Source organism: Podarcis raffonei, chromosome 9 (genome assembly GCF_027172205.1).
Source record: "Podarcis raffonei isolate rPodRaf1 chromosome 9, rPodRaf1.pri, whole genome shotgun sequence".
Classification (NCBI taxonomy): Eukaryota; Metazoa; Chordata; class Lepidosauria; order Squamata; family Lacertidae; genus Podarcis; species Podarcis raffonei.
Window position 1 is genome coordinate 19,407,698 of NC_070610.1, and position 22,630 is coordinate 19,430,327.

The 22,630-nt window shown below is 44.3% G+C and overlaps 1 protein-coding gene across 1 annotated transcript in view; it reads left to right on the top strand.

The window, feature by feature from the left end:
* SEL1L3 (SEL1L family member 3) overlaps positions 1-22,339 on the top strand; it is a 47,991-nt gene extending 25,652 nt beyond the window's left edge. Inside the window, exons 14-24 of the mRNA XM_053403282.1 lie at positions 2,468-2,530; positions 6,723-6,899; positions 7,165-7,292; positions 8,683-8,766; positions 12,278-12,368; positions 12,476-12,560; positions 13,551-13,660; positions 14,055-14,182; positions 16,640-16,742; positions 16,825-16,897; positions 22,094-22,339. Coding sequence (XP_053259257.1) covers positions 2,468-2,530; positions 6,723-6,899; positions 7,165-7,292; positions 8,683-8,766; positions 12,278-12,368; positions 12,476-12,560; positions 13,551-13,660; positions 14,055-14,182; positions 16,640-16,742; positions 16,825-16,897; positions 22,094-22,260 — 1,209 coding nt within the window. The 3' untranslated portion in view covers positions 22,261-22,339. The remainder of the gene's footprint in view (positions 1-2,467; positions 2,531-6,722; positions 6,900-7,164; positions 7,293-8,682; positions 8,767-12,277; positions 12,369-12,475; positions 12,561-13,550; positions 13,661-14,054; positions 14,183-16,639; positions 16,743-16,824; positions 16,898-22,093) is intronic.
* The last annotated feature ends 291 nt before the right edge of the window (positions 22,340-22,630 follow it).

Below are 22,630 nucleotides of genomic sequence, written 5' to 3' on the forward strand. Positions count from 1 at the left end.
CTTTGCAAACCTTACATAATCAAAATAAACATTCCAGTGTAAAATGAGTGATTTCCACCACTGAAATATACTCAGAGTTGAGAGTGGATTTCATCTTCTTTATTCGGCTCATAGTGGTGAGGAGGAATGGAAGTTCCCCCAGAATGTCTGCTTTATATACATTATTTACACAATGGGCCCCACGTGATTGGCTAATTCCGGGATTCTCCTATAGGCCAATCAGGTTGCGGATTCACTTCCACCTGGAGCTGGATTGGGTGGCTCCTGTGGACCAATCAGACTGCTGCATTCTGGGTCCTGTTGTCCTAGGACCAATCAGACTGCTGCATTCTGAATCCTATTGTTCTAGGACCAATCAGACTGCAGCATTTTGGATCCTATTCAACTCAGTACATAACAACCACCAACCCAGCAATCCAGCCGAGCCCCTTGATTTATTTCTTCAGCTCATAAATACCACATTTGCGCAGGTAGCCTTCCCCCAGTACCCTCCCACTCCCCACCACAAGGTGGTGCTGTCTGCCCCATCCCCTTGAAAAGTGCGTAGAGCTGGGATGTGGGTGGCGCTGTGGTCTAAACCACTGAGCCTCTTGGGCTTGCCGATCAGAAGGTTGGCAGTTCGAATCCCTGCGATGCGGCGAGCTCCCGTTGCTCTGTCCCAGCTCCTGCCAACCTAGCAGTTTGACAGCACACCCGTGCAAGTAGATAAATAGGTACCACTGCGGCGGAAAGGTAAACAGCATTTCCGTGCGCTCTGGCACCCATCATAGTGTCCCGTTGCACCAGAAGCAGTTTAGTCCTGCTGGCCACATGACCCGGAAAGCTGTCTGTGGACAAACGGCGGCTCCCTCAGCCTGAAAGCGAGATGAGTGCCGCAAACCCATACAGTGGTACCTCGGGTTACATACGCTTCAGGTTACATACACTTCAGGTTACAGACTCCGCTAACCCAGAAATAGTGCTTCAGGTTAAGAACTTTGCTTCAGGATAAGAACAGAAATCGTGCTCCGGCGGTGCGGCAGCAGCAGGAGTCCCCATTAGCTAAAGTGGTGCTTCAGGTTAAGAATAGTTTCAGGTTAAGAACGGACCTCTGGAACGAATTAAGTACTTAACCCGAGGTACCACTGTAGTTGCCTTTGACTGGACACAACCGTCCAGGGGTCCTTTACCTTTTGCCTTTTGCATAGAGCTGGAGGAGGAAGCGAAAAGAGCAATGCTGGAAATGGTCATTTCAGGAACAATCTCTGCCCTTCTTATTCTGCAACTTCTCTGCAGTCTCCGTTATCAAGCCTTTCACGGCTTTGCCATCAAATGTCCTGACTTTTTCCTTAGCCAGTTTCCTGATTTATTTAAACAATCCTCTTATTACTGGCTTTAACCCCCCCCCCCTTTTTTTTTGCATCTTGTATTGGGTGCATTTTTCCTTTCCCTTTTTGGGCAAGACTTCCATTTAACAGAACGTGCCTCTGTGTGGAATTACCCATTGGTACGAAGATCATGGCCACTGGGCCCATCACCTCCTGGCAAATAGAAGGAGAAGAAATGGAGGCAGTAAGAGGTTTTACTTTCTTGGGCTCCATGATCACTGCAGATGGTGACAGCAGTCACGAAATTAAAAGACACCTGCTTCTTGGGAGAAAAGCAATGACAAACCTAGACAGCATCTTAAAAAGCAGAGACATCACCTTGCCAACAAAGGTCCGTATAGTTAAAGCCATGGTTTTCCCAGTAGTGATGTATGGAAGTGAGAGCTGGACCATAAAGAAGGCTGATTGCCGAAGAATTGATGCTTTTGAATTATGGTGCTGGAGGAGACTCTTGAGAGTCCCATGGACTGCAAGAAGATCCAACCTATCCATTCTGAAGGAAATCAGCCCTGAGTGCTCACTGGAAGGACAGATCATGAAGCTGAGGCTCCAATACTCTGGCCACCTCATGAGAAGAGAAGACTCCCTGGAAAAGACCCTGATGTTGGGAAAGATTGAGGGCCCAAGGAGAGGGGGACGACAGAGGACGAGATGGTTGGACAGTGTTCTCGAAGCTACCAGCATGAGTCTGACCAAACTGCGGGAGGCAGTGGAAGACAGGAGTGCCTGGCATGCTCTGGTCCATGGGGTCATGAAGAGTCGGACATGACTAAACAACCAAACAACAACAACAACAAATTAATATCCAGGGTCCTTTACCTTTAACCTTTACCTTTTACACATTAATATCAATGTGGGATGAGGAGGTTGCATTTGTCAATTGGATACAAGGTTTTTGATGTTTCACGAGCATAAAAGATATATAGGTGCTTTGAGGAGGAAGAAAGTCCATTTTTTTGCTAGGATACCAATTAATCATGGGAGAATCCTGCACATTTGAAAGTTACACCTGCATTTTTGTCCCTTTAAGCTAATGTGACTTTTCAGTGAGCAGGAATAGGAAAGGCTTTGTATAATCCTGATTTTTGTCATTGCTTTAGGGCCAAGGTGTGAAAAAGAACAGAAGACTTGCTTTACATCTGATGAAGAAAGCTGCCTCCAAGGTAACTTCTACAAAAACAGTTTCTGTAGGGGAATTTGCACTGTCCAGCACTGTCTCTTGCCTGATGGAGCATCCCCTTGCTGCAGCACAGCGACATGACGCAATATATCTGCTGATTTTTAAGGTCCCACGAGATTGTTGTTTTTGCTGCAGGAGTCTAAGGCTTTGTATACTGTTAAAGCACATCCAAAGCACATTTTTTCCTCTCAGGGAATTCTAGGTACTGTATCTTGTTGAGCGCTGCTGAAAATAGTAACCCTGTGAGGAGAAAACTGAAGTTCTCACCCTGGGCCAGCAGGGGGATACTGTAGATAGTTTTTACTCAGGTCCACATATGCAAATAAGGGATCGAAAGTGACGTTCAGTGATTGGATAGTTACAGAAAGTTGTTACAGTTACGTTGTACTGGAGCTCTATATAAGCAGGCTGGCTGAACCCTTCAGTTCAGTTCTGTTCTGGCCTCTGAATAAACAAGAGCTGTTTGAAGAATCCCTGTGTCGTCTGATATGTTCACCCACAACTTAACACAAACTGCAGTGCCTAGACTTCTTTGAGAGAAATAATGTCCTTCGAATATGCTTTGAATGTGCTTAAGTGTGTACACAGCTTAAGGCAGCGACTTCTCCAGAAACTGTCAGGTACAGATGCAATCCTTGAAAGTCTAATGTACCTTAAGTTTCATTTAGGTCCCCTCAAATCCTGTGGTTTGTTTGTTTTTTATTTTATTTATTTATTTGTTATTTGTTTATTTTTTAATTTATATATTTCAGGTTTATACATTTCACTGATCTTACAATCATTCTGACATTTCAAAACTTGACCTCTTTCCCCCTCTTTCTGCAGTTCCTTAAATTTATTTTTTAATATCTTCTGCATATCCAAATTAACTCAATTTTCTCATTTATTCATCTACTTTAAATATACGCTCTTATGAAACTGCAGGTTATTACAATGATCCTTCAAATGTTCTTCTCTGTTTACAATTTCTCTGTAAAAATTCAATAGACCATTTCCATTCTTTTATAAAAAGTTTGTTATCTTGATTTCTTATTCTGCCGATAAGTTTTGCCATTTCTGTGTATTCCATAAGCTTTTGCATCCATTCTTCCTTTTCTGGGACTTCTGCTTCTTTCCATTTGGGGGCAAGTACCAGTAACATTCTTGCCACTGTAGTAGCGTACATAAATAAGTTTCTATACAGTTTAGGTAGTTCTATCCCTATAATTCCCAAAAGAAAAGCTTCTGGGTTTTTTACAAATGTTATTTTAAACATCCTTTTATATATCATTTCCCAGTAAGCTTTGACCTTACTACAAGTCCACCACATATGATAAAAAGAACCTTCTTTCTCTTTACATTTCCAACAGTTATTTGATTTAGATTTATAATTTTTTGCCAATTTACTTGGTGTTGGATACCATCGATATATCATTTTCATATAATTCTCTCTTACAGCATGCTGTAAATTATACATCCATGTTCCACAATCGTTCCCATGCGTCCATGTCTATATTATGTTTGTTTGTTTTTTAAAAGCTGTTTAACTTTCTGCTTTTATAGATAGACCATAAGCATATCTTTATTATCATCCTGATTCCTAAAATATGTTAATCAGGCATCTCCCTCCATGCTAGTAACAGCCACATGAGAGAAAAAGTTGCTTGTTTGCCATGTCAGCTTTGCCTTTGAGCCAGTGCCACCGACTGGGCTCAACCACTTCAGCCCCAACTGGGCCAGGTGAGCTGGGGTAGCACTGGCAGAGACCTTCTTCTTCAGGAACAGGTCTAAGTGTTGTGGACTCACAACTCAGAGCACCAAACTCACTTCCAGAAGACAGTCGTGCACAGCAGAGTATAAAGGTCCATACGGGCCAGTCGTGTCCGACTCTAGGGTTGCGTGCTCATCTCGCTCTAGAGGCCGTGAGCCGGTGCCGTCCGAAGACACTTCCGGGTCACGTGGCCAGCGTGACGAAGCTGCAGCTGGCGAGCCAGCACCAGTGCAGCACATGGAAACGCCATTTACCTTCCTGCTATAAAGCGGTACCTATTTATCTACTTGCACTTAGGGGTGCTTTCGAACTGCTAGGAGGGCAGGAGCTGGGACCGAACGACGGGAGCTCACCCCGCTGCGGGGATTCAAACCGCCGACCATACGATCGGCAAGTCCTAGGCACTGAGGTTTTACCCACAGCGCCACCCGCGTCAGCAGAGTATAGCAGAGCATAAATCACTCAGACGACAGTGCTGAAGAATATCTTCTTTTATTCACTAACAGCTACTGTACTATACAAACTATATACAAATGGAGATGCTGGACTGCACTGAGTGTTACAGCTGCTTTCTGCAGTGACCTTATCTACACACAGATAACACTCAGTCTCCCCCTTTGAAGTGAGGCTGGCGCGGAATAAGTAGCAAGCACAATCCGCCCCCTCCTCTCTGGAAAATCAGCAGATTCTTACAATGGGAGGGGTGAAATCTCCTCATGCCATGCCCTGCTGTTGTTGTTTAGTCATTTAGTCGTGTCCAACTCTTCGTGACCCCATGGACCAGAGCACGCCAGGCACTCCTGTCTTCCACTGCCTCCCGCAGTTTGGTCAAACTCATGCTGGTAGCTTTGAGAACACTGCCCAACCATCTCATCCTCTGTCATCCCCTTCTCCTTGTGCCCTCCATCTTTCCCAGCATCAGGGTCTTTTCCAGGGAGTCTTCTCTTCTCATGAGGTGGCCAAAGTATTGGAGCCTCAGCTTCACGATCTGTCCTTCCAGTGAGCACTCAGGGCTGATTTCCTTAAGAATGGAGAGGTTTGATCTTCTTGCAGTCCATGGGACTCTCAAGAGTCTCCTCCAGCACCATAATTCAAAAGCATCAATTCTTCGGCGATCAGCCTTTTTTATGGTCCAGCTCTCACTTCCATACATCACTACTGGGAAAACCATAGCTTTACCTATACAGACCTTTGTTGACAAAGTGATGTCTCTGCTTTTTAAGATGCTGTCTAGGTTTGTCATTGCTTTTCTCCCAAGAAGCAGGCGTCTTTTAATTTCATGACTGCTGTCACCATCTGCACTGATCATGGAGCCCAAGAAAGTAAAATCTCTCACTGCCTCCATTTCTTCCCCTTCTATTTGCCAGGAGGTGATGGGACCAGTGGCCATGATCTTCATTTTTTTGATGTTGAGCTTCAAACCAGATTTTGCGCTCTCTTCTTTCACCCTCATTAAAAGTTTCTTTAATTCCTCCTCGCTTTCTGCCATCAAGGTTGTGTCATCTGCATATCTGAGATTGTTGATATTTCTTCCGGCAATCTTAATTCCGGCTAGGGATTCATTCAGCCCAGCCTTTCGCATGATGGATTCTGCATATAAGTTAAATAAGCAGAGTATCTCTACATACAGAAAGCTAGAATTTTTGTGTGTGTTGGGGGGGGATGTTTTGATATGAGGGAGTATTCATGTGACTCACCTGTAACAGAAGCAGGGCGTGAGGGGTGCTAAAAAGTTATAATATGACTTGGGAATTCCAAAGATATTTTAGTTAATTTAGTTTTCCTTGTTAAGTAATTGTGCACAGAATGGCACACAAATCATTAACAGTGATTGCTAAGTTCTTGCGGTTACGTTACGTATTAATATTGACAATGCAGTACCTGACATTTTCAGAAGGAAAAAATATTAAATTCTTTGGTTTTTCCAAAAGCAGTTTATGCACCTTTTCATCAAACATAGACTTGCCAAGCTAAATGTTGCCCAGTCACAAAAACGATAGCAGATTCAAATTCCTCACACCCCAAAAACATATTTTTTTAAGGCCCGTCACTGAATAAATTTGCAAAAATTACGTTTCGCCCCTTAAAACGATACACTCTGATTGTGTCACGTCATCGTTCCGCAGGTTTGATTTGATTGCTTGACAATTGGCTGGGAGTAATAATAATAATAATAATAATAATAATAATAATAATAATTTATTCTTTATACCCCACCCCTCTGGCTGGGTTTCCCCAGCCACTCTGGGCAGCTTCCAACAAAATGTAGGAGATGTCCCCAGGGGTTTTATCTGAGAGCAGCCTGGACTTAGCCCCATGTATTTCCATAAGGTGTTGGGTCATCGAACAAAAGAAATCAGGGACTGAAACACTCTCAGCCGGAAAGTTCTTAAGATTTCCCCTTTTGCTCCCTTTCTGCCGGCAGGGACTGCCTCAAGCACTGAATGGGCTGGGTTGGTATTATCATAACTTCAAAAGAGACTATGAGAAAGCAGCCCAATACTGGTTAAAAGCTGAAGCTATGGGCAATCCTGATGCATCCTTCAACCTCGGCGTCTTATATTTAGATGGAGTGTATCCAGGAATAACTGGGAGAAACAAAGTGAGTGTGAATAGTTTGTTTATTTACCTTCCGGTGATATTCCAGCACGGATAAGTATTAAACAACATTTTTCTTTTTGGATTCTCAAAATTTTAATAGAGAGGCGGCCATTTCAAATGGCGATCAGTACACAAATGGTAGCTAATAACTTCTGTTTCTATTTTTTAAAAACTTGCATTTTTCCTTATGCACACATTGTTGCCATTATAGAAAGATGAAACAAGCAAAAGTTTTATTTTTCTACTGCTTTTTCCCCACTTTGCAGACTGTTGCTGCTGACTATTTCTTTAAAGCGGCAGAAAGTGGTCACATGGAAGGCACATTACGGTGTTCACAGTATTATATTACAGGAAACTTACCAAGCTTCCCCAGGGATCCTGAAAAGGCAATAATGTAAGTAGTGCTAAGAAATGCATCGAGAACAACAACAAAAAATCAATTTTCTTAAACCAGGAATCACTGTGACTGCAAAAAATAAATAAACGGTTGCATGTTAAGATCACCAAAACTGCCTAGAAATAAATTCACCCATGACTCAAATTTTAGACTGAGGTTTGGCATAATTTTGGCCACAACTTTATTGATTACAGGCTATTGATTGGTTTGCTTAGACATTGGTTCAGACTATCTGATCCTGTCCCAGACTATCCAGGACAGGAGCAGAACTGGCAACTGCCAGTTGCAGAGGTCCGTCAAGGTAAGCACCCTGGGAGATCGATTGGGATGGGTGCAGATCCCTAAGATCACACCCAGAGTGCTCCCAAGGGCTCTTGCGTGGCCCTGTCCCCCTTTCAGGGGTCAGACTAATGCATGGCAAGCCCCTGGATTCCTTTAACGGAATACCTACACAGCAACCATCTAAGGGACAAGTCACAGCCACGCCTTGTCCCCTCCACACACATTAACCAATGCCTAACCGCAAACCTTACAAAGTTGTGATGATTTGCTATATGGTTATGGTAGGCAAAACCCAAGTGGCACCAGCCAATCAGCCAAGTGGGAAAAATTCCTACTGGGCCCCTGCCTCAAAAGCAGATGACCCACGATGGTATAGCAAGGTCAACATGGACCCTAAATATAGGGAGGGTGGGTGGGTGATCCGGTGGGCGAAGCAAAACAGGAATCCCAACGCAACGTGTAGCGGTATATATCTGCCTTCGGAAGCAATTTCTGCAACACCATTGGCCGGAACAAGTCCCATGCTTCCGAGAGACCAAACAGGGAGCTCTGGCAATCCAAACGTACCCACCCCAGCAACAGAGAGTCAGTTGTGGTGACTTCACCGCAACACGTGCTCTCTGGGAGGAGAACCTGATTTTCAGTGACCTTGACGTTCCAAACCTATACTTGTTTTCTTCTTTCTTTTTCATACCCTGCTCATTGTGTCACTTTTTGGGCTGAGGGGATTTGCATTTCTGAAACTTAAATTGCACATTTCGTGGAGGGAGGGAGCCCTGAGTCTTACATTGGCAGTGAAGCAAATGCCCTCCTTCCTTTCTCTTCTCCTCCAAGAAGGTCCCCATCTCATGCTAACCTGGAGGTACAAAAATGGAGTTGAGGGCCATTCTCATACTTCTTCACAATGTGAGGGCTGCTGCCAGGTGTCCGCCATTGCAGAGAGGGGCAAGAAAGCAAGGGGCTAGAACAACGGGAGAAACAGCATGTTGGGAAGCAGGAGATTCTCCTAGAGTTCATTGATTTGGGTTGAGGTGTGTGCAGGCATTTGCCTGCCACAAAGTCGGCTGCAGACTTCGAATGCTAATGTTTCTGTTCTTATTTTCAGCTGGGCAAAATATGTGGCAGAAAAGAATGGCTATTTAGGCCACGTCATTCAAAAAGCTCTCAACGCTTATCTGGAATTGTCTTGGTAGGTCTGGTGCTCCTTTTCTGTATGTATAAATAATACATTTATTATTATTATTATTATTATTATTATTATTATTATTATTATTATATGCAAGAGAACTGAGAAAGTGAAATAACACAATGACTACAGAAGATAAATGCAATTCAGAATGGGAATTCTATACTTCTATGCTGTGAAATGGCCACCTAATAGTAGCTAAATTAGAACAATTGACTGATTTATCCGTTTCCTAATACTGTGCTCCCAACAGATGTTTCAGTGCAAAGGCCAAATCATTAGCTGGATATGAAAAACTCAGGGACAAACTAGATGAGACATTTGTAACCTATTATTAGATCTCCAGTCTCTTAAGTTTTGGCAAATAGCAGCCATGGGTGGGGAGGGCATATGTAAGTTTCTTGTAATGTGGCAAATAGCCACTCTGCGTGAACGACCTTTATTTGGAAAACCGTGTTTGGTGGTGGTGGTGGCCTGTACTGCAGCCCCGATTAGAATCCAGGAGCAACTACCCTTGGCAGGGGGCAGTGCTGTTTGCTAAAATTTAAAGAGATCAGATCTCCACCATTCCCTCTAGTTTTGCCCTCAGCATGACCTAAAACAATTCAGTGTTCTAAGCAGAAAAACCTAATGAACTCTCCATTATAGCACAAATAAAGGTAAAGGACCCCTAGAAGGTTAAGTCCAGTTAAAGGCGATTATGGGGTTGCGGCACTTATCTTGCTTTCAGGCCGGCGTTTGTCCCCAGACAGCTTTCTGGGTCATGTGGCCAGCATGACTAAACCATTTCTGGTGCAACAGAACACCATGATGGAAACCAGAGTGCACGGAAACTCTGTTTACCTTCCCGCCCCAGCGGTACCTATTTATCTACTTGCACTGGCGTGCTTTCGAACTGCTAGGTTGGCAGGAGCTGGGACAGAGCAATGGGAGCTCACCCCGTTGTGGGGATTCAAACTGCCAACCTACTGATCAGCAAGCCCAAGAGGCCCAGTGGTTTAGACCACAGCACCACCCTTACAGCACAAATATAATAATAATAAACACCATCACAGACGACTTTCTGTCCTTTAATGATAGTCTGAATTTAGTGTCTCTCAATCCACATGCAGGACTCCCAGAGCATTTTCTGGGTACAGTTTGGTGAAAACCTACATGCAAAGGATCCATGTGAAAGCTAGGAGGCAGATTGCCAAAGTTTAAACCAGCTGCTAATCCTTATCCTTCACTTTTAAGTTTTGACCAGTAGATGTAGCTGTTGATTCGGAGTGCCAACCTTTCTTCCCCAGCTCTGTGTAAAAGCCACAACCTATTTCAGATTGGAGGGAAGCACCAATGGAATCTTCTTTTCAAGATCTAATAGCATCTCTGCAGGCAGGGAGAGTTTTCATGACATAGTCCTAACCATGACCATGGGCTGGGGTCAGGGTGAGAGTACAAGCAGCTCTTTACAGTTTGCTTTCTTAAGATTAATTCAGCTAAAAGTGATGCATTTTGCATCATGTGTCATTTTCCCGAAACTCTTAGGGCCTAACTAGACATAATAGGAGTGGACTCATGTATCTGAATTGGATAATCCTCAAATTTACATGAAGCGGAATAAGGTAGAGCTCTTCCCTGCTTTCAGCTTTTTCAGCCAGTCTTTTCTTTCTCAATGGAAAGAAATATTAGGATAGAATCAGAGAACTGCAGAACTGGAGGAGACCCTAAGTATCATCTAGCGGCAATGCAGGAATCTCAATATGCGTTCTCCATCCATTTTGAAACCATACTGGACCCTGCTTAGCTTTGCAAATTTGCTATCCATTTTACTGCTGCACCACTCAGAGGGGAGAAGAGATTTTCTTAGAAGGTTTTTGTTTTTTGTTTTTTTTTGCATAGGTAGGTCAGATGTTCAACTGCTGCCACCTGCACAACACTGTTGCACTTCAAAAGCTCCCCACCTCGTATTAGTTCTGCATGAGCTGAATGGAACTATGCCAATGTCATCTCTAATTTTGTCCTTAATTTAAACCCGTTGTCTTGTCAGAACCCTTCCTTCTCTTCCAAGCAAGGCCTGTGTTCCGCAGATGATTCTGTGGAATGTTTTAGGGTGTGTACTCTAACCTGTCACGTCACTGTCTCTCTGCCTAACCTACCTCACAGGGATGTTGTGATGTGGAAATGAAGGGCAAATGTGGCTGCCTTGAGCTCCTCGGGCCTTATTGTTACCCTGCGTGAATTGAGAATGTGCTCTAAAACGTACTCTTTTGCTGTGGCACATTCCAAGAGGAATCAGTACTGCTGAACAAACTATCTCTTCTTCTTCTTCTTCTTCTTCTTCTTCTTCTTCTTCTTCTTCTTCTTCTTCTTCTTCTTCGGTGATCACTGATAGCCAAGTAAGATTGTCTTACATAAACACAGTCTTAACAGTGAGTCCGTAAGTGACTGTGGAGGCCAATTCTGGATCCACACATCCTTCCACAGTGGGGACATAGGTTTCCAGGCAGGAGTTGATCATGGCGAGGGTTTGCCAAACGTGCCTTCCTCTTAGCACTTTTCTCCATTTCGTCCTGAGTTCGAGCGTCTTCAATGCCCATGGCACCTTTGGTAAATCGGGTCCTCCCTTAAAGAGGGCACGTATTGTGGTGAGATCTGGCAACCAAACCCTGTGTTGTGGGTGGGTTTGATTGAATATCCACAACACCCAATTGGTAGGTCCCTTGATGCTGGGTTCAATCAAGCCAATGGGATGCAAGCTAAATGGATCAAGGGACCTATTTATACATATGCACGTGACTCAGAGCTTCCTCTTTCGATGTGTGCATTTGGAACACCCGCCCACCTCTCCCTATATTTGGGGCTGTGCGCTTTACCTTGCTATGCCGTCGTGTGTCGTCTGTCGTTGGGACAGGGGCACGGCAGGAATTTTCCCCACTTGGCTGATTGGCTGGTGTCCTTTGGGTATCGCCTGCTGTGTAGCAAATCGTCACAACTTGTAAGGTTGCGGATAGGCTCTGGTTCAGGTGATAGGGATGGGAGAAGGCTCTCGCCATCCCTATGTGAAGGGTATTCCGTTAAAGGAATCCAGGGACTCAATGGTTTGGTCAACCCTGTGAGGGGGTTGCGCCCGTGCCTGAGCCCAGGGGGACATTTGGGTGGTGGAGATAGCCTGTTCCCAGCTGTCTGCTTATCCGGGTGTTCACCCTGGACTGACCTATGCTGGTGCCCTGGGTCAGCGCTACCTGCTACGGTGCAGGGAGCTAGTCGAACCAGAGCCTATGCAACCAGTCACTTGCTGTAATCAATAAAGTTGTGGCCTAAATTCTGCCAAAAACCAAACGTCTGGATTTATTTAAGGGGGAGGTTTAAAGGTCTGAACACGCAAAGGCTGTTCTCCAATGGGAGCACTCGCAGACCAGTGTTTCCCAGTCATCGGTGTTCTGCCTCTGTTTGAAACCACTGTACCAAACTATTTCTGAAGTTTCCTTGTATTCACCTTGCATTTCTCTTTCTCACACCCCTTGGCTTTTAGGCATGAAGCCCTGCTTTATTACCTTCTGTCTGCAGAGACTGGAATCGAGGTGTCACAGACAAACCTGGCACATCTCTGCGAAGAGAGGCCAGTAGGTACCATATATGTGATTCCACACCCTCTTGTTGTTTTAAATCCTTAAATATTTTCCTGGAAGCATACTGAGTCATTATTTCTCTCCCACATCCTGTGTTCTAGAATATGACAGAAAGATACATGGATGTTGACTGCATTTGGAGATATTATAATTTCTCGGTTTCTCAGAAAAAGGCTCCCTCATTTGGTATGTATTAAAACCTGTTACTGATAAAGTTGTTCGTATGCTTTTGAGTGTTGCAAAATAACCTCCTTTTTTCTTTCTTTTAAATAGTTGGTTTATTTGGTTTTCAGATAAAAGTTTTACAATCATAGATCCAATATACAAGGGACGCGGGTGGCACTGTGGGTTAAACCACAGAGCCTAGGACTTGCGAATCTGAAGGTTGGTGGTTTGAATCCCCGCGACGGGGTGAGCTCCCATTGCTCGGTCCCTGCTCCTGCCAACCTAGTAGTTCGAAAGCATGTCAAAGTGCAAGTAGATAAATAGGTATCGCTCCGGCGGAAAGGTAAACAGTGTTTCCGTGCGCTGCTCTGGTTCACCAGAAGCGCCTTAGTCATGCTGGCCACATGACCCAGAAGCTGTACGCCGGCTCCCTCGGCCAATAAAGCGAGATGAGCGACGCAACCCCAGAGTCAGCCACAACTGGACCTAATGGTCAGGGGTCCCTTTACCTTTTATCCAATATACAACATAAAAACAATATTCCTGGACTTCTCTCTTCCCCTTTGTGGGTCCTATTGTTAATCATTTCCTCCTGCATCTTTTATGATAATCCAGATATTTTACATCTCCATTGTGTCCAAAGTTCACAATTAAACTACGTGTGTTATTCCCATCCTACTAATGATTTTAACTGTTTGCAATGGGTTTTTAAGATAAATTACAAATTTCCCCCAATCCTTATTAAAATCCTGGCCTTCCTGATTTCTGATTCCTTCGGTCATTTTTGCCAATTCAGCATAATCCACCAACTTAATTTGCCATTCTGTTCTGGTAGTGACTTTATCTTCTTTCCATCTCTGGGCGCAAAATGACCTCCTTCTGGCTTGTTTGCAATCAATCAAAGATCATTGCAAAAGATCATTGATCAGGACCACTGGAATTTGTCATAGCCTGAGCTGCGATGGAGGGAATCACTTGCGCAGTCTTTAATGCAGCTGCTTCTTTCCACAGCTTATCTGAAGGTGGGAGATTTCTACTACTATGGATATCGGAATCAGTCCAGAAACGTGGATGTCTCAGTACAGATGTATGCACAAGCTGCCTTGTATGGCGACGCACAGGTAGGTTCTTGCTGGTTGGGAAATGAAAGGGCTGATCAGCAGAAAACCTGAGGCCTTTTCTGAAGACTCTTGAGATCTGCAGTGTCCCAAAAACCCCTGTCACGTTCAGGGCCGTCTTTAGCATATGCAGTGCCGGGGTGCAAAAAAACGCCCAGTGCCCCCAATTTGTTTGGGGGGGGGAGGCCAAAGCTGTTGAGCTTTCTTGCAGGTTGTAATTTATGAATTGACAAGGGAGCTTCTTGCTCCAGGGCTGAATTATCTGTCTTGGTGAATTCTTCACCAGCTTCTCTGGCTCCTTGTCCCCTTTAAAAGCAAAAACACCCAACTCCTTTTGCCATAGAGCCGTGGAGTGCTATTTGTTTGACTGGAAATGCCTTCGTTTTGCACATTGCAGGGGTTCTTTAATTTGGCTGTTCTCCTGGAAGAAGGTTATTCCATCCCTCATCACATTTTAGATCATTTAGGAATTGACAGGACCGTCAACTCCAGTAATGCAAACGTGCTCCAGGAGCTTTATGAAAGGTGAGACTGTTCTTGTCCATCATTGCCGTCCTTAAAACATTAAGAGCAGGTTTTTATTTAGCACAGTGTAAAATGTGAAGCAACAGAAATTATAGCAAGGTGCCATAAAATCGGCAACAATGTTAAAATGCCTAAGATGGTGGTCTTCGAAATGTATTCTAGGGGACCCTGGGGTCTGTCAGAAGCATACGAAGAGTTCCTCAAAGAGAAGATCAGTAACGGCAAATCCTTTCCTGGAAGACAACTCTCTGCCTTGCCACTATTTTCTCCATGCAGCGTGCAAGTTGCAGGAGAAGCTCTGAGCACCCTCAGAATGGGCCCATGCTCATTGTGAACTGATAGTGTTCCCTGAGCTCCATGAAGTTCCTCTGGCAAGCAAATCCTGGGGAAAATATTTTCCTGAAGGTAGAAAGCTTGAGAATCCCTGGTCTTGAGGAATGGAAAAGTTATCACAAGCCACCAAGAACAGCAAAACAGGATGGCTTGTTGGGCCACAGTACTCTTCCAAAAGAATGCTAGGCCTCTTCAAGTGTTCTCCTGTGTCTGCTGGCCCTTCCTCCTTGACATCTACACATAACAACAACAACAACATATTATTATTATTATTATTATTATTATTATTATTATTATTATTAAAATCCCACCCATCTGGGGGGCTCCCAACAGAATATTAAAAACACGACAAAACTTCATACATTAAAAACTTCCCTAAATAGGGTTGCCTTCAGATGTCTTCTAAAAGTCAGATAGTTGCTTATTTCTTTGACATCTGCTGAGAGGGCGTTCCACAGGGCGGGTGCCACTGCCGAGAAGGTCCTCTGCCTTGTTCCCTGTAACCTCACTTCTCGCAGTGAGGGAACTGCCAGAAGGCCCTCGGCGCTGGACCTCAGTGTCCGGGCACAACGATGGGGGTGGAGACACTCCTTCAGGTATACTCAGCCAAGGCCGTTTAGGACTTTAAAGGTCAGCACCAACAATTTGAATTGTGCTTGGAAACGTTCTGGGAGCCAATGTAGGTCTTTCAGGACCGGTGTTATATGGTCTCAGCAGCCTCTCCCAGTCACCAGTCTAGCTGCCACATTCTGGATTAGTTGCAGTTTCCAGGTCACCTTCAAAGGTAGCCCCACAGAGAGCGCATTGCAGTAGTCCAAGCAGGAGATAACCAGAGCATGCACCACTCTGGCAAGACAGTCTGTGGGCAGGTGGGGTCTCAGCCTGTGTACCAGATGGAGCTGGTAGGCAGCTGCCCTGGACACAGAATTGACCTGCGCCTCCATGGACAGCTGTGAGTCCAAAATGACTCCCAGGCTGCGCACCTGGTCTTTCAGGGGCACAGTTACCCCATTCAGGACCAGGGAGTCCTCCACACTGAGAAGGCCTGAAGAGGAAAAACATTCTCCTTCCTCCTGCTGGCCTTTGACTCATGGATTTCGCCATGTTCTAAATCACGAGGAGTACCTACATGCACAGAAAAAGGCTTCGCTCTTCAGAGTTTCCCTTCTAACATATGGATGACAGGTCTGGGGCCTGTGGACACGGTCCTACTCTCTTCCACCTCATGACTGTAATTACCCAGGTGAGAATGCCTGAAGGAGGCTTTGAAGCCACCACTGACTGAGAAGACCTCTCTCCAAAACAAGACAAGATCCAAAACTTCCCCACAAGCCTAGGAAGCATGCTTGCTCAAAGTTTCGTGCCAAGAAGCTGAATTTGACATCAATGGAAGTAGCTTTAGCATTGCAATCTTTGAGTTCTAGATGGTTGAGAACTCTCAGCTCTGCTGAGAAACCAGCTGCCTTTTGACTGTTCCTCAACTCTCATCAGAGCTGCAGCCATCACTGATGGCCCCAGTTAAGACTCAAGCCTTCTATCTGCCTGGCTTTACTCCTTCATCTGCATAGTCCTTGTCTGCTCTTGTGACAGGCTGCTGAGAGCCATAATAATAATAATAATAATAATAATAATAATAATAATAATAAAAAAAAATTATTTATATCCCACCCTCCCCAGCCGAAGCCGGGCTCAGGGCGGCTAACAACAATAAAATAATACAACATTCTAAAATCATTTCATTCTAAAAGTAATTCAAATCAAATTGATGGCAACCATTGGGCTAGAGTTCTGTGAAGATTGCCAAAGGAGGGAGTCAGGCTGTGTCCTGGCCAAAGGCCTGGTGGAACAGCTCTGTCTTGCAGGCCCTGCGGAAAGATGTGAAGTCCCGCAGGGCCCTAGTCTCTTGTGACAGAGCGTTCTACCAGATTGGAGCCACAGCCGAAAAAGCCCTGGCTCTATTTGAGGCCAGCCTAACCTCTCTGTGGCCTGGGACCTTCAGGATGTTTTTGTTTGAAGACCGTAAGTTCCTCTGTGGGACGTACCAAGAGAGGCGGTCCCGTAGGTACGAGGGTCCTAGGCATATTTTTTATTTGACATTGATGTCTTTCTTATTGTTGTCCGTAGGTGTTGGAGCTATAGCAACCAAGAATCAATCAGTCCATGCACTTTAGCTTTGCTTTATTTCCACCTGCGTGTTTTCTGGAAGACAACTTTGCATTCTAGTCTGGTGCGTACAACTCCACTGTTCTTTCGAGTAAATGCCTGGCATTTTGTGCTCTGACTAATACAAGCTTCTGAATTCCTTGCAGATTTACTTCCTGGGCTCCTTGTTTGTCTCTGCATTGGCTGTATTTGTCATACAGTGTTTCCGGGCTCTGTTGGGTAAGTATCTAGCAGCAGCCATAGAGCTGAAGAACAAAAAAATAATAACAAAACCACAGGTGTACAAGGCTTTTTTAAATAGAATATTCCATGTGTTTGATTACATAAGCTGTTGCTCTGTCCCATTTGTTTTCCTCGATAGCAAAAGGAATCAAACTAGATTTTTAAAACTACTGAAGGCAAACAGGTCGAAAAGCCTAGTTTACTTTTTCACTACAGAGGGGAAAGAATTGAGATTGGATGCCAGCATAAATAATAGAAACATGGAATGAAAATGTAGCCTTGCACAGTTCTGATTTTATTCATATTTTGTTTTTATTTATTTCATTTTGATCCATTTATTTATTTCATTTGGTTCACCCCTTGTGAACCAGCAACTCTTTAAAAAGGGACCACGTACAGTGGTACCTCTGGATACGAATGGGATCCGTTCTGGAGCCCCGTTCACATCCAGAAGTGAACACAACCTGTGTCTGCGCGTGCACAGGTCGCGATTCGCCATTTCCACGCATGTGCGCGACGTCATTTTGACCATCTGTGCATGCATGAGCGGCGAAACCTGGAAGTAATGCTTCAACCCGAGGTATGACTGTATAGCATAGCCCGATACCACCAGTAACTAGGTAAAGGTAAAGGGACCCCTGACCACTAGGTCCAGTCATGACCGACTCTGGGGTTTTGGTGCCCATCTTGCTTTATTGGCTGAGGGAGCTGGCGTACAGCTTCCGGGTCATGTGGCCAGCATGACTAAGCCGCTTCTGGCGAACCAGAGCAGCGCACGGAAACGCCGTTTACCTTCCCGCCAGAGTGGTACCTATTTATCTACTTGCACTTTGGCGTGCTTTCGAACTGCTAGGTTAGCAGGAGCAGGGACCGAGCAACAGGAGCTCACCCCGTTGCGGTTATTTGAACTGCCAACCTTCTGATCGGCAAGTCCTAGGCTCTGTGGTTTAACCCACAGCGCCACCCGTGTCCCTTCCAGTAACTAGAGACCTCCCTTTTTCAATATATTGCTTATATAAATTCCAGACAAGTAATTGTGGAACTTCTCGTGGAGTAATGAAAGGAATATGAGCAATGCTGAGGTTCTACACCTGTGTTTTCTAAGCTGAGGCACCGGGTTTGTTGTTTCATTTTGTTTCCCATGATTGATTCTGTGATTATATACTGTGTAAGAATAAGAACTGACCTTACTCCTCAAAAGTACAGAACCACTTCTCCCTTCAAAAGAGACTGCCCAGTGTTGTCTCTGCAGGAGTCATGGACCTAAAAGTCTCTCCTGATTGAAAGACTTGCCCACATGGCTGATTAGTGAGCAACGGCCTCTGAGAGTGGATAGTTCTGTTGCATTTCCACATTGTGAGGGACTCAACTGACTTTCTTTTTTCCTTTTTTCTTCTTCTTCTTCTTCTTCTTCTTTGACAAAGTAACAACCATACATACTGTATTTTTTGCTCTATAAGACTCACTTTTTCCCTCCTAAAAAGTAAGGGGAAATGTGTGTGCGTCTTATGGAGCGGATGCAGGCTGCGCAGCTATCCCAGAAGCCAGAACAGCAAGAGGGATTGCTGTTTCACTGTGCAGCGACCCCTCTTGCTGTTCTGGCTTCCGAGATTCAGAATATTTTTTTTCTTGTTTTCCTTCTCCAAAAACTAGATGCATCTTGTGGTCTGGTGCGTCTTATAGAGCGAAAAATACGGTAAATAAGAATAAAGATGTGCACCCCACCAATGAGAGCATTCCATTATAACTATCCAGTCTCCCAAAATTTCAACACCTCTCGCGATGGTTTGACCCCTTTCCATTTTAACAGTACAAATTCCACAAACGCCCTCTGTATCTCCTCAAAATCATTTCTCCTGCATATTCCCTGTATTACTTTAATAGCACATATTAATTTATGCTTAGTAGCCATATCCCACACCTCTTTATACCATTCTTCCGTTTTATATTCTGCTTGCCCCTTCCAATTCCTAGCTATCATAATCCGTGCAGCTGTCAATAAATTTGTAAGCAAGTCCTTCATAGCCTACGAACCTTCCACCCCATCATAAATTGATAGTAATGCTACCTCTGGACTTTTGGTCAGCTTTAACCCAGTGATTTCTGTTATCTCCTTAAACACCCTTTGCCAGAAAAATTATGCATCATTACACCCCCACCACATGTGAACATAATTCCGGGTTTCCTGACATCCCCTGCCAACATAACACCAAATATTCCTTGTTTATTTGATTTAATCTGACTGGTGTTAAATACCATCTCCAAACTAATTTATAATAATTTTCTTTTATTCTTATTCTTATATAAGAATAAAAGGAAATTATTATAAGAATAAAAGAAATCAACCCTCTTTCATCTATTGGGATGGGGTGAGAGAGAAGGACTTCCACAATTATTTCTTCTCCTTTCACTGATACAAGCATGACACAGCTAGCTTTTGGGGGGAGTTACGTTATACAGCACTTCCTGTTCCCTCACCCAGATCCTGGAAAGGGAGTCAGGTGTTGCCAGTATGGGTGGGTGTAAAGATTTTGTGCAGTCTTATTTGCAACCGGTAAAGGTAAAGGGACCCCTGACCATTAGGTCCAGTCGTGACCGACTCTGGGGTTGCGGCGCTCATCTCGCTTTATTGGCCGAGGGAGCTGACGTACAGCTTCCGGGTCATGTGGCCAGCATGACTGAGCCACTTCTGGCGAACTAGAGCAGCACACGGAAACGCCGTTTACCTTCCTGCCGGAGCGGTACCTATTTATCTACTTGCACTTGGACATGCTTTTGAACTGCTAGGTTGGCAGGAGCAGGGACCGAGCAACGGGAGCTCAACCTGTCCCGGGGATTCAAACCACCAACCTTCTGATCGGCAAGCCCTAGGCTCTGTGGTTTAACCCACAGTGCCACCCACGTCCCTTTTGCAACTGGTTATTAACATTCATTCATTCATTCATTCATTCATTCATTCATTTATTTTTAACTTGTGGTTCAGTTGCTCTCCGAGCGTGAGAAAGCCAAATAAAGCTGGTTTAAACCTGTTTCTAGTCAGTATTCAACTAAAGCATTCATCTAGATTTTTTTTTAAAAGGATTGTTGGTAGAATATTAACAAGACAAGATAGCAGGAAGAGACAATTTTCTTTACAACATTCATGTTTCTCACCTGATGGAATTGTGATTGAGTTGATTATTTTATAGTGTAATCTTAAGGTTATCTACGATTCAGATCAATGCGGTTTACTCAAGGATGGTATTGAAATGCCATGCAGAGAGCATAAATTGACATCGAGTCCACACGCACACTCAGCATAAGAACTTGGAACCTCACCTGCAATTTAACGTTTACCTTGCTGTGCAGAGTTTAATGACTTCTATAATAGGGATGTATCGGGACGCGGGTGGTGCTGTGGGTTAAACCACAGAGCCTAGGACTTGCTGATCAGAAGGTCGGCGGTTCGAATCCCTGCGACGGGGTGAGCTCCCGTTGCTCCAGAGTCGGTCAGGACTGGACCTAATGGTCAAGGATCCTTTACCTTTATTAATAGGGATGTACGCTGGCTCCCTCGGCCAGTAAAGCGAGATGAGCACCGCAACCACAGAGTCGTCTGCAACTGGACCTAACGGTCAGGGGTCCCTTTACCTTTACAATAGGGATGGGGATGGCAAATCCCAGATTAGTCCAGAAAGGAAAATTATTTTGCAATAAGAGGTGAAGAAGCATCAGTCCCCGAAAGAGGTGAGAAGGGAGTGTGCAAAGCTCTAAGCAAGAATTAATAAGATTGGAGTTAAAGTGTTTAGGCAGCAAGTGAGTGATCTGAAATATGTAACCATGTTCCAATAGGTGTTTTGACCACAGTAATAAATCTGGGATACAATGAAAGTGTATACCTCATTTTTGCAGACCGCTTAAACCACAATCCTACATGTTAAGTGCACTTTAGTCATTTATTTTAACAGGAGTAACAACTTAACTCCCATTCCATAGCTTTCAGTGGATTGTGCTTAGCATTTGCTAGATTTTGCCATTCGTATAAGCTTTCATTACTCTAATGGGCAAAGGAGACAAAGTGTTAGGTTGTGGGTGAACATATCAGACGACACAGCGATTCTTCAAACAGCTCTTGTTTATTCAGAGGCCAGAACACAACTGAACTGAAGGGCTCAGTCAGCCTGCTTATACAGAGCTCCAGTACAACGTAACTGTAACAATTTTCTAAAACTATCCAATCACTGAACGTCACTTTTGATCCCTTATTTGCATAACTATCTAAAGTATCCCCCTGCTGGCCCAGGGTGAGAACTTCAGTACATAACACAAAATATGTTAGTGAAGGAAGGGAATTTGGAGAATTTGGTATTTGTTTTGAACTGCTATTAATATTGTCATTTCCACTGGCTGTGAACTGCCTTTGAATGTTTTGGGGAAGGGTGGGTATGAAATTGAATAAATGATGATGATGATGCCACACAGACATTTTTGAACACTGCTTAGAGACTTTTGAAAGATTAAGTGGTTTAGAAGTGCTTTTAAGTAAATGATAAATCATATGGGGAACTGAATTGACCGTCAAATTTAAATCAAAAGAAGAGTCACCATAATAAATGTTTGAATAGGAATCCAGAAGTTAAAAAGGGCAAAGTACACTTGACAGTTCTGTTATGCAAGGTACTGTTTAAGAAAAGGATGCTCTTCCAGGCCATCTGCATATGGAATGTGGGTTCTGTGTGCGAATCTCTCTGCTGAATCAGGTTCCATATTCCTAAAAGGATGTCTTCAGGATCTGGAGCTGTGTATGTAGTCCTCCTTGTTGGAGAGGTGATCTAAACCACTGAGCCCCTTGGGCTTGCCAATCAGAAGGTCGGCGGTTCAAATCCCCGCGACGGGTTGAGCTCTTGTTGCTCTGTCCCAGCTCCTGCCAACCTAGCACTTCAAAAGCACACCAATGCAAGTAGATAAACTGGTACTTTTGTGGCGGGAAGGTAAATGGTTTTGTGTGCGCTCTGGTTTCCATCACGGTGTCCTGTTGAGCCAGAAGCTGTTTCATCCTGCTGGCCACATGACCCGGAAAGCTGTTTGTGGACGAACGCTGGCTCCCTCGGCCTGAAAGCGAGAAGAGCGCCGCAACCCAATAGTTGCATCACCTGAGTGATGGTGGGCGTGCTAATCTATAACACTACTTTTATCTGCTGTGTGTTCCAACAGTTGTTCATCGCCGGATATCACGAGTGCCTGAAGAGGCTGCAGCTGAAATCTCTTCCACAGAGGAAAATACTAGTGAGACAGGATCAGCAGAGCACAGAGAACCTACTGTGTCAAATAATTCAGAGGAGGATGTCTTGAATCCTCAGCATCCCCGCTCCAGCAGCTGAGGCATGCATTTTCTCAAGAAGTGACATTCTGATGTCTTCAGGAGATGGAAACCTCCCCTTTCTAGGCCAATTTGGACCCCCCCCCTTTTTTTTGCGACTTGGCGAGTGCTCTCACCATGGGAGTAGGCTATGCTGCTGTTGTGGTACTTCCTTGCTTGAGCTTGAAGCAGCCTTGAAGGTTTCACCCAAAATTTGGTTAGGAAGGGGACACTTTGATTCAAGGAGTAAGGACCTTCAGATCTAGTGGCCTGTAGAACTTGAGGTAATTTATTTTCAAATTCAGAAATAGTGTGAACTAGAACATAATCGGTCCTATTGTATTATTGGGAAAGGGATTTTTCTGTTTCTTTAAAATTAATCAGGGTTTTAT